Raw genomic sequence first — 12500 nt, forward strand, 5'->3', positions numbered from 1 at the left:
AGCTTTTTTGCCTAGCATGAGAAAAGTTATCTTCTAGCTGGAGCCCAATTTTGTATCTATTTCATTCATTAAAGAATAAAAAGATTCTCATTATCCCTAAATATGTTCTGATATCTGACAAGGCATTTAGGTTCTTGTGAGAATTCTTGTCTGGTCTCCTTTGTTTCCCTGTCAAAATTGTTTGCCAGGAAATCCAGTTTTTGTCCTTCTTTCCTGGCGCAAAGGACCCGATCGACATGCCTCCGTCCGCAACACTCGGAGTGTGGGATGATTTAAGGAACGCCACGAGTTTCATGTTCCGTGATTCAATCAAATAACGTGAAAGAGATGGATGGACATGAAAATGACAGAAAAGATATCGGCCATAAATCTCAACTTTGTGCAAATATCTTGACCAATATGAGATGGTTGTATATGTAAAGAAAAGCAGGCAGCCGCTCACACATTCTCATACTTTCTTTAACGTCCAGGACGAAATTAATGAAAAATGTCTCAACTATAATCTATGTGACGGAGCCCAGAATTGTTTTTATTTAAATGTTCACAATATTTCAGGGTTCCCCACAAGGAAACCTTACAATCCATAAAGTGTAGAGATGTCCGATAATATCGGTCTGCCGATATTATCGGCCGATAAATGCGTTAAAATGTAATATCGGAAATTATCGGTATCGTTGTTTTTTTTTTATCAGTATCGTTTTGTTTTTTTTTTGTTTTTTTTTGTTTGTTTTTTTATTAAATCGACATAAAAAACACAAGATACACTTACAATTAGTGCACCAACCCAAAAAACCTCCTTCCCCCATTTACACTCATTCACACAAAAGGGTTGTTTCTTTCTGTTATTAATATTCTGGGCCCGTAATTATCAAGCTTCTTAGAGTGCCATTTTTACACTTAAGTCCTGAGAATTTGCGAAATTTAGTCCTACTCTCAAACTTAAGAATAAAAGCTTTTTATCAACGTTCTTAAGTCTAAGAATCACTCCTACTCTCCACGATATTTAAGAGACCTTCAGAGGTGTCTTAAGTAGTTAGGAGTTGCCAGCAGGGGATGGCACTGAGGCGAGAGAGACGTGCGCGAACGTTCAGGGAACGGAACAATGTTTTTTGTTTTTTTGATGACGAGCAGCTGATCAAACGGTATCGTTTAGACAGAGCGGATATTATTTTTGTCACAGATTTAATACTTTTCGATTCCTTGTTGATTTCTGCATGTGGCTGCAGTGGGCTAGTATATATAGAGCCACCCACACCAGTTTCAAATTAGTTGCCTAATTAATGAATTGGAAAGAAAATGTTATGACAGTAGCGTATGTGTGTGGCCGTGAGGTGAGTGACGTCAGTGAGTGTGTGGGCGAGAGAAGAGAGGGAGCGGTAGCGTGAGTGCCGGCGGGGACTAGTTTGTTTTGTATTATTTTGTAGTTTATTGTCAAAATATACACTCCCATTGTCCACTTAAATATTTCCAAGATATTTCTTTATTCTTAGACAACTGATTCCCTTCCGTGATTGGTCATTTCTATGGACACAGAAATGACGTCACCTAAAATTGCGTTTACGGCACATAGTAATGTCGTAATTCAGCTCTGAGTGTGACACTTAAGATTCAGTCCTACACTTCGCTGAAAGTGTGAGTAAGACGCTTGATAACTAACTTTTAAGTGCAGCTTTCAGCCAAGAATTTATTTACTCTTAAGTCAACTCTTAGCAGATTTCTTAGGAGTCATTCTAAGAAGCTTGATAAGTACGGCCCCTGGTTCCTACATTATATATCAATATATATCAATACAGTCTGCAAGGGATACAGTCCGTAAGCACACATGATTGTGCGTGCTGCTGCTCCACTAATAATACTAACCTTTAACAGTTAATTTTACAAATTTTCATTAATTACTAGTTTCTATGTAACTGTTTTTTATATTGCTTTACTTTCTTTTTTATTCAAGAAAATGTTTTTAATTTATTTATCTTGTTTTATTTGATTCATTTTTTTAAAAAGTACCTTATCTTCACCATACCTGGTTGTCCAAATTAGGCATAATAATGTGTTAATTCCACGACTGTATATATCGGTTGATATCGGTATCGGTTGATATCGGTAATTAAAGAGTTGGACAATATCGGTATATCGGCAAAAAGCCATTATCGGACATCCCTAATAAGGTGTTATACAATTGTAGAAAATGGAGTAGATGAGTTATTGTGATGTAGAAAAAATGCCAAATTTTGACCAATTTTCCATATTTTGACGTGTAAATGTTGATGCTCCTCTTAGACACACGTGATAAAAGGTGTTCAATCCCATTAGCTCCGCATAAAACATCATGTCGCTACTGGTACCACGTTTCCTAAAAAAATGTGTATGTTTTTTTTTTTAAATAATGTTAATAAAAACGACTTGTCCAGCTGTTTACTGACATATAAAGTTAAAGTACCAATGATAGTCACACACACACTAGGTGTGGCGAAATTATTCTCTGCATTTGACCCATTACCCTTGATCCCCCCCTGGGAGGTGAGGGGAGCAGTGAGCAGCAGTGGTGGCCACGCCCGGGAATCATTCTTGGTGATTGAACCCCCAAATCCAACCCTTGATGCTGAGTGCCAAGCAGGGAGGTAATGACTCACATTTTTATAGTCTTTGGTATGACTCGGCCGGGGTTTGAACACACAACCTACCCATCTCAGGGCGGACACTCTAACCACTAGGCCACTGATCATGTTTACAGTGCAGTGCGTCCGGAAAGTATTCAAAGCGCTTCACTTTTTCCTCATTTTGTTATGTACCAGCCTTATTCTACAATGGAATACATTCATGTTTGTCCTCAAAATTCTACACACAATATCCCATAATGACAATGTCAAAAGTTTTTATTTCATATTAAAAATTTGCAAATTTAATAAAAATAAAAAATAAAAAAAATCACATGTACATAAAGTATTCACAGCTTTTTCTCTACACTTGTACAGACAAATGGATGACAACCAACACTTCCCATGCAAGCTGATGGAGCTTGAGAGGCGCTGCAAAGAGGAAACTGTCCAAAGATAGGTGTGCCAAACATGTGGCATCGTATTCACAAAGACTTGAGGCGGTAATTGCTGCCAAAAGTGCATTTCCTGAGGGAACTCTCCTGAAGGAATCAATAAAGTACTACTATAACTTTAACTATGTATCTATCAACAAAGCATTGAGCAATAGCTGTGAATACTTATGTAATTTGCAAATTTATTTTAAAAAATACCTTTTTTGTTGTCTTTATGGGGTATTGTGTGTAGAATTTTGAGGACAAAAATGAATTTATTCCATTTTCTCTACACTTGTACAGACAAATGAATGAAAATCCACACTTCCCATGCAATGAATTGATTTAAGTGGACCCCGACTTAAACAAGTTGAAAAACGTATTCGGGTGTTACCATTTAGTGGTCAATTGTACGGAATATGCACTGTACTGTACAATCTACTAATAGAAGTTTCAATCAATCAAAAAAAGCTGACGGAGCTTGAGAGGCGCTGCAAAGAGGAATGGGCCAAACGGTCCAAAGATAGGTGTGCCAAACTAAGGTTGAAACGAAGCAGTGTGTATTCAGAGCGCATGTAGTCAGCGCTTCAGCGTCTAGCAGATAGGTGTTTAGCAGGTGAGCATCAGGCAGCGGACTCTCCCCAAATGATAATAAACACCTCCCAGTCAACTACTAGTAACATCAATATGAGCCCGTTGACCTTCTAGAAACTTAAACTGCAGCTCAGCTCGCTCGCAGTCCTGGCTTGAGGTGAAGGCTAATTACCTCTCAGTTCCAGCCACATTGACCCCTTCTGAGCGCCTATTTTCAGCTGCTGGGAATATTGTAAACGAGAAAAGAACCAGAGCATGTAGACATGCTAACCTTTCTTCATTACAACTGTTAGTCACTCACTGGAATGAGTAGAATTGGTTATTGTGTACTGTGTTGGACTGGATGTTTATTTTGGACATTTTAAAAGCAATACTTAATGTTTACAGTGCTCCAGAATATTTAGATTGGCACTTTTTTGTATTGGATGTTTATCTTTATTTTTGCACATTTTAGCAAATAAGCAATACTTTCACTTTTGTTGAAATGTTTACACTGTTGTTACAGAATATTTCGTTTTACACTTTTTTGTATTGGATGTTTATCTTTATTTTCTCACATTTTAAAGCAAAATAAGCAATACTTTTACTTTTGAAATGCTTATATTGTTGCAGAATATTAAGATTTGCACTGGATGTTTACTTTTATATTTGCACATTAAAAAGCAAATAAGCTACTTTTAATTTTGTTAAATGTTAAACGTTTTAAATGTTTACATTGTTACAGAATATTTTGTCATGTTGTTGTCAATGTTGACTGAGTGGCCATACTTTTTTTTTTGTAAATAAAAGCCATTCCTTTTGAAAAAACTGGCCTACTTTTATTTTTTTCATCTTCATTTTAAATAAAATAAAATAAAAAATAATCAGTGAAAGGACAAATAATCTATAGATTAATCGAAAAAAATAATCTATAGATTAACCGATTAATCGAAAAAAATAATCTATAGATTAATCGATAAAAAAATAATCGTTAGCTGCAGCCTTATGCCAAACATGTGGCATCGTGTTCAAAAAGACTTGAGGCTGCAATTGCTGCCAAAGGAATCAATAAAGTACTACTATCTATCTATCAACAAAGTATTGAGCAAAAGCTGTGAATACTTACGTACTTGTGATTTTTTTTATTTTTACTGAATCTTCAAATTTATAAAAATTACCTTTTTTTGTTGTCTTTGTGGGGTATTGTGTGTAGAATTTTGAGGACAAAAATGAATGTATTCGTATTTTGGAATAAGGCTGCAATATAAAATGTCTAAAATGCTTTGAATACTTTCCAGATGCGCTGTAAATAACGTTTTCCTGCAAATGAACACTGGCTTTAAATATCTTGTACAGGCCTCCTGGACTACTAATAATCAGTATCGGTGGATCCCTAGTAAATACCGTATTTCCTTGAATTGCCGCATGGAATATAGTATTCGCCTGCCTAGAATTACAGCCGGGTCAAACTCGTTTCGCAAAATAATTAGCGCATGCTTGGCACTTCCGCCGGGTCAAATATGAGTCATTAAATGACTTCCGCCTCCTGGTGGTAGAGGGCGCTAGTGATCCTTCCTGCGACTGCTATACTGCAGAAGACCGGTGCTGCAGAAGAAGACAACACGCAGCAAGAGTGAGCAGCCATTGTTTGCTTGCACTTTTACCATGGAGGATTACATATCTAAAATAAAACAGTTTTCTAAACTGGACTTTCAATCGAAGCGGGAGGTAATACTTAAAGGAAGATCTCCATCGAGACAGAGAGACTTTTAAAACTGAAGAAAGATAAGGAAGACTTTTATAGGAGCTGTGCATGGACTCATTTATACCTAAAGGTAAGACCATAATAACGTTTTTTTAATTAAATGTGATTTTCATGATAAGGTAAGCGCCGGAGTGAGAAGAGGTTTTAAAATAATTAGCGCATGCTTGCCAATCCCGCATGCTTTTGGTAAACGCAGGAGTGAGAAGAGGTTTTAAATTAATTAGCGCCCCGGCGGCTATTCAAGGAAATACGGTATGTCCAAGTGTTTCACTCAGTGTTCTCACCTTATCGCTAAGATCCATGCTGGTGGCAGAGTAGGCAATCTGTGGTATGTTGAACAGCTGCAGCAGGTTTTGGACCTGGATGGCCACTGAGCTGGATCCTGGCCCAATTAAACCCACAATAGGTTTTTTCCCTCGCATGGGCGTGGCAGAGGGGTCGGCGCACTTCATCGACGCACCGCCTCCTCCTCCTCCTCCCCCCCAGGGGCTTCCTGCGCCCCACTCCTCCGCCTCGTCGGAAGACACCAGCGAGTCCCGGATGAACTCGATGCTCTGCTCCAGGGCCACGGCGGAGTGCCAGCAGGAGTCGCGGATCTCACAGCCGAGGGTGATGTTGGGGAGGATGTGAGGGTCCGCGTTGATCCGGTCCAGCGTGTACATCATGGCCTCCACCCGCTGGATGCCGTACTGCTCTCGGACGGCGCCGCACTTGCGTTCGTGGACCTGGACAGACGTGGATTCGGACAGTAATCAGTATCGTACCATTCTTGTCGGGGAAAAAGGTCGGCTATTTGCATTTGGTGCCTCACCTGACAGAGGCGGTTAGCAGCAAAATGTGTCGGTCCATAAATCTGGATTAAATATTGCGTAGATCAGTGTTTTTCAACCTTTTTTGAGCCAAGGCACAAAAATGCGGAGGCACACCACCAGCAGAAATCCTTAAAAAACGAAACTCAGTTGACAGTAAAAAGTCGTTGTCGCAATTGTTGGGTATGACTTTAAAGCATAACCAAGCATGCATCACTATAGCTCTTGTCTCAAAGTAGGTGTACAGTCACCACCTGTCACATCACACCCTGACTTATTTGGACTTTTTTGCTGTTTTTTGTGTGTAGTGTTTTACTTCTTGTCTTGCGCTCCTATTTTGGTGGCTTTTTCTCTTTTTTTGGTATTTTCCTGTAGCAGTTTCATGTCTTCCTTTCAGCGATATTTACTTTGTTTTTATCCTTCTTCGTGGGGACATTGTCGATTGTCATGTCATGTTCGGATGTACATTGTGGACGCCGTCTTTGCTCCACAGTAAGTCTTTGCTGTCGTCCAGCATTCTGTTTTTGTTTACTTTGTAGCCAGTTCAGTTTTAGTTTCGTTCTGCATAGCCTTCCCTACGCTTCAATGCCTTTTTCTTTCCACCTTTTGTTTATTTTTGGTTTAAGCATTGGATACCCTTTTACCTGCACCCTGCCTCCCGCTGTTTCCGACATCTACAAAGCTAGCGGCTGCCACCTACTGATATGGAAGAGTATTACAAGGTCACTAAGCACCGACACTCAACAACAACACATCATTTGCAGACTATAACTACTGGTTTGCAAAAAATATTTTTTACCCAAAATATGTGAAATTCGATCATCTGCCACGTCACACCAGACTGTATATCACGGCACACTAGTGTGCCGCGGCACAGTGGTTGAAAAACAGTGGCGTAGATATTGTTGTACTGTCAATAGTACTCCAATTTGAAAATGAATCGAAAAACATTAAATGGGATGATGTAATTCAAATCAATTAACTGAAATTTTGTCAAATACTATTCAGTAATTCACCTGTACTCTAAAACAGTGTTTTTCAACCACTGTGCCGCGGCACACTAGTGTACCGTAAGATATTGTCTGGTGTGCCGTGGGAGATTATGTAATTTCACCTACTTTTTTTTGCAAACCAGTAATTATAAGTGTTGAGTGTCTGTGCTGTCTAGAGATCGGCAGAGTAACCGTGTAATACTCTTCCATATCAGTAGGTGGCAGCAGGTAGCTAAATGCTTTGTAGATGTCAGAAACATGGTTTGTCGTGATCACAATATGCAGACGACAGCGGGAGGGAGCGTGCAGGTAAAAAGGTATCTAATGCTTAAACCAAAAATAAACAAAAAGGCAAGTGCCGCTAAGAAAAGGCATCGAAGCTTAGGGATGGCTATGCAAAACAAAGCTAAAACTAAACAAAAACAGAATGCTGGACTACAGCAAAGACTTACAGCGTGTGGAGCAGCAGACAGCGTCCACAAAGTACATCCCTACATGACAATCAACAACAAAATAGGAGAGCAAGACAAGAACTAAAACACTATACACAGAAAAAGTCCAAATAAGTCAGGGCGTGATGTGACAGGTGGTGACAGTACACCTACTTTGAGACAAGAGCTATAGTGATGCATGCTTGGTTATGGTTTGAATTCATATCCAACAATTGCGAGAACAACTTTGTATTGTCAATATCGGCTGCTGAATTTCATTTTTTAATGATTTCTGCTCGTGGTGTGCCTCGAGATTATCCACCACTTTCAATTGTGCCTGGATCGAAAGTCCGTAATATCATGGCTTACGTGCAGTGATTTCTCCACATTCTCTGAACCTTTTGATGATATTACGGAGCGTCGACGGTGAAATCCCTAAATTCCTTGCAATAGCTGCTTGAGAAATGTTGTCCTTAAACAATTTGCTCGGGCATTTGTTGACAAAGTGGTGACCCTCGCCCCGTCCTTGTTTGTGAATGACTGAGCATTTCATGGAAGCTGCTTTTATACCCAATCATGGCACCCACCTGTTCCCAATTAATAATAATAATAATAGATTTTATTTGTAAAAAGCGCTTTATATTGAGCAAACAACCTCAAAGTGCTACAGTGTATTAAAAAAATAAAATAAAATAAAAATAAATAAATAAAATAAAAAGATAATAAAAATAAAAACTAGAACAGCCTAATAGCTAGAACTAGTACGCATACTATTATCAATTACAATTATCCTGTTCACCGGTGGGATGTTCCAAATAAGTGTTTGATGAGCATTGCTCAACTTTCTCAGTCTTTTTTGCCACTTGTGCCAGCTTTTTTTTAAAAACATGTCGCAGGCATCAAATTCCAAATGAGCTAAAATTTGCAAAAAATAAAGTTTTCCAGCTGGAACAGTAAGTATCTTGTCTTTGCAGTCTATTCAATTGAATACAGGTTGAAAAGGATTAGCAAATCATTGTATTCTCTTTTTATTTACCATTTACACAACGTGACAACTTCACTGCTTTTGGGGTTTGTATATTTGAAATAAAAATGTTTGCATTTTATTAGTGATGTCCGATAATGGCTTTTTTACCGATATCCGATATTGTCCAACTCTTAATTACCGATACCGATATCAACCGATACCGATATATACAGTCGTGGAATTAACATATTATTATGCCTAATTTTGTTGTGATGCATTAAACAATGTAACAAGGTTTTCCAAAATAAATCAACTGAAGTTATGGAAAAAAATGCCAACATGGCACTGCCATATTTATTATGGAAGTCACAAAGTGCATTCTTTTTTTTAACATGCCTCAAAACAGCAGCTTGGAATTTGGGACATGCTCTCCCTGAGAGAGCATGAGGAGGTTGAGGTGGGGGGGGCGGGTATATTGTAGCGTCCCGGAAGAGTTAGTGCTGCAAGGGGTTCTGGGTAGGGATGTCCGATAATATCGGCCTGCCGATATTATCGGCCGATAAATGCGTTAAAATGTAATATCGGAAATTATCGGTATCGTTTTTTTAATTATCGGTATCGTTTGTTTTTTTTTTGTTTTTGTTTTTTTAATTAAATCAACATAAAAAACACAAGATACACTTACAATTAATGCACCGACCCAAAAAACCTCCCTCCTCATTCACACAAAAGGGTTGTTTCTTTCTGTTATTAATATTCTGCTTCCTACATTATATATCAATATATATCAATACAGTCTGCAAGGGATACAGTCCGTAAGCACACATGATTGTGCGTGCTGCTGCTCCACTAATAGTACTAACCTTTAACAGTTAATGTTACTCATTTTCATTCATTACTAGTTTCTATGTAACTGTTTTTATATTGTTTTACTTTCTTTTTTATTCAAGAATTTTTTTTAAATTTATTTATCTTATTTTATTTTATTTTATTTTTTTGAAAAGTACCTTATCTTCACCATACCTGGTTGTCCAAATTAGACGTAATAATGTGTTAATTCCACGACTGTATATATCGGTTGATATCGGTATCGGTTGATATCGGTATCGGTAATTAAAGAGTTGGACAATATCGGAATATCGGATATCGGCAAAAAGCCATTATCGGACATCCCTAGTTCTGGGTATTTGTTCTGTTGTGTTACGGTGCGGATGTTCACCCGAAATGTGTTTGTCCTTCCTGTTTGGTGTGGGTTCTCAGTGTGGCGCATATTTGTAACAGTGTTAAAGTTGTTTATACGGCTACCCTCAGTGTGACCTGTATGGCTGTTGACCAAGTACGCCTTGTGTGTGTGAAAAGCCGTAGATATTATGTGATGCGATCCTCCCCAAGGTTTCTCATTGTCATTCACATCCACGTCCCTTGTGTGGGCTCTGTGCCGAGGATGTCGTTGTGGCTTGTGCAGCCCTTTGAGACTTTTGTGATTTAGGGCTATATAAATAAACATTGATTGATTGATTGATTGATTGGGCCGGCACGCAAAGGAAGTGCCTTTAAGGCAGGGGTCACCAACGCGGTGCCCGCGGGCACCAGGTAGCCCGTAAGGACCAGATGAGTAGCCCGCTGGCCTGTTCTAAAAATAGCTCAAATAGCAGCACTTACCAGTGAGCTGCCTCTATTTTTTAAATTGTATTTATTTACTAGCAAGCTGGTCTCGCTTTGTCTGACATTTTTAATTCTAAAAGAGACAAAACTCAAATAGAATTTGAAAATCCAAGAAAATATTCTAAAGACTTGGTCTTCACTTGTTTAAATAAATTCATTCATTTTTTTACTTTGCTTCTTATAACTTTCAGAAAGACAATGTTAGAGAAAAAATACAACCTTAAAAATGATTTTAGGATTTTTAAACACATATACCTTTTTACCTTTTAAATTCCTTCCTCTTCTTTCCTGACAATTTAAATCAATGTTCAAGTAAATATATTTTTTTTATTGTAAAGAATAATAAATACATTTTAATTTAATTCTTCATTTTAGCTTCTGTTTTTTCGACGAAGAATATTTGTGAAATATTTCTTCAAACTTATTGTGATTAAAATTCAAAAAAATTATTCTGGCAAATCTAGAAAATCTGTAGAATCAAATTTAAATCTTATTTGAAAGTCTATTGAATTTCTTTTAAAATTTTTGTTCTGGAAAATCTAGAAGAAATAATGATTTTTCTTTGTTAGAAATATAGCTTGGTCCAATTTGTTATATACTCTAACAAAGTGTAGATTGGATTTTAACCTATTTAAAACATGTCATCAAAATTCTAAAATTAATCTTAATCAGGAAAAATTACTAATGATGTTCCATAAATTATTTTTTTAAGTTTTTCTCTTCTTTTTTTCGGTTGAATTTGGAATTTTAAAGAGTCGAAATTGAAGATAAACTATGTTTCAAAATTTAGTAGTCATTTTTTTTTTCGTGTTTTCTCCTCTTTTAAACCGTTCAATTAAGTGTAAATATCATTCATTATTAATAATAACATAGAGTTAAAGGTAAATTGAGCAAATTGGCTATTTCTGGCAATTTATTGAAGTGTGTATCAAACTGGTAGCCCTTCGCATTAATCACTACCCAAGAAGTAGCTCTTGCTTTCAAAAAGGTTGGTGACCCCTGTTGTAAGGTTTATTGGCGCTCTGTACTTCTCCCTACGTCCGTATACACAGGGGCGTTTTAAAAAGTCGTAAATTTTACTTTTTGAAACAGATACCGATACATTTTAAACCGATCATTTCCGATATTACATTTTAAAGGCCTACTGAAATGAATTTTTTTTATTTAAACGGGGATAGCAGATCTATTCTATGTGTCATACTTGATCATTTCGCGATATTGCCATATTTTTGCTGAAAGGATTTAGTATAGAACAACGACGATAAAGATTGCAACTTTTGGTATCTGATAAAAAAAAGGCTTGCCCCTACCGGAAGTAGCGTGACGTAGTCAGTTGAACATATACGCAAAGTTCCCTATTGTTTACAATGATGGCCGCATGAAGTGAGAGAGATTCGGACCGAGAAAGCGACAATTTCCCCATTAATTTGAGCGAGGATGAAAGATTTGTGGATGAGTAAAGTGCAAGTGAAGGACTAGTGGGGAGTTGAAGCTATTCAGATAGGGAAGATGCTGTGAGAGCCGGGGGTGACCTGATATTCAGCTGGGAATGACTACAACAGTAAATAAACACAAGACATATATATACTCTATTAGCCACAACACAACCAGGCTTATATTTAATATGCCACAAATTAATCCTGCATAAAAACACCTGCGTGTTTGTTATGCTAGCTCCTAGCTCCTCTGCTAGCTCCTAGCTCCATAGAACACGCCAATACAATTCAAACAGCTGATCAACACACACAATCACTCAGCCCAAAAGACCGTTCACCTAACCCAAGGTTCATAAAGCTTATATATTTTAAAAAAGTTACGTACATACGCAAAAAAAAGTTGCGCACATACGGTCAAGTGATCAAATGTTTAGAAGCCAAAGCTGCATACTCACAGTAGCACGTCTGCGTCTTTGTCATCCAAATCAAAGTAATCCTGGTAAGAGTCTGTGTTGTCCCAGTTCTCTACAGGCGTCTGTGTATCGAAGTCAAAAGTCCTCCTGGTTAGAGTCTCTGTTATCCGAGTTCTTCCATCTTGACTGCATCTTTCGGGAATGTAAACAAAGAAGCGCCGGCTGTGTACTGTTGTTGCTGACTACGTTCGAAAAATACGTCCATTTTGCACCGACAACTTTCTTCTTTGCTTGCTCAGCTTCCTTCTCCATAATGCAATGAACATGATTGCAACAGATTCACGAACACAGATGTCCAGAATACTGTGGAATTATGAAATGAAAACAGAGCTTTTTGGTATTGGCTTCAATGTGGAAGGCA

The 12500-nt window shown here is 37.8% G+C and overlaps 1 protein-coding gene across 1 annotated transcript in view; it reads right to left on the bottom strand.

The window, feature by feature from the left end:
* The window catches only part of grm5b (glutamate receptor, metabotropic 5b), a 164455-nt gene that overhangs the window by 122970 nt on the left and 28985 nt on the right, over positions 1-12500 (bottom strand). The window contains exon 3 of the mRNA XM_062067265.1: positions 5651-6091. Coding sequence (XP_061923249.1) covers positions 5651-6091 — 441 coding nt within the window. The remainder of the gene's footprint in view (positions 1-5650; positions 6092-12500) is intronic.

This window comes from Entelurus aequoreus, linkage group LG13, assembly GCF_033978785.1.
Source record: "Entelurus aequoreus isolate RoL-2023_Sb linkage group LG13, RoL_Eaeq_v1.1, whole genome shotgun sequence".
NCBI lineage: Eukaryota > Metazoa > Chordata > Actinopteri > Syngnathiformes > Syngnathidae > Entelurus > Entelurus aequoreus.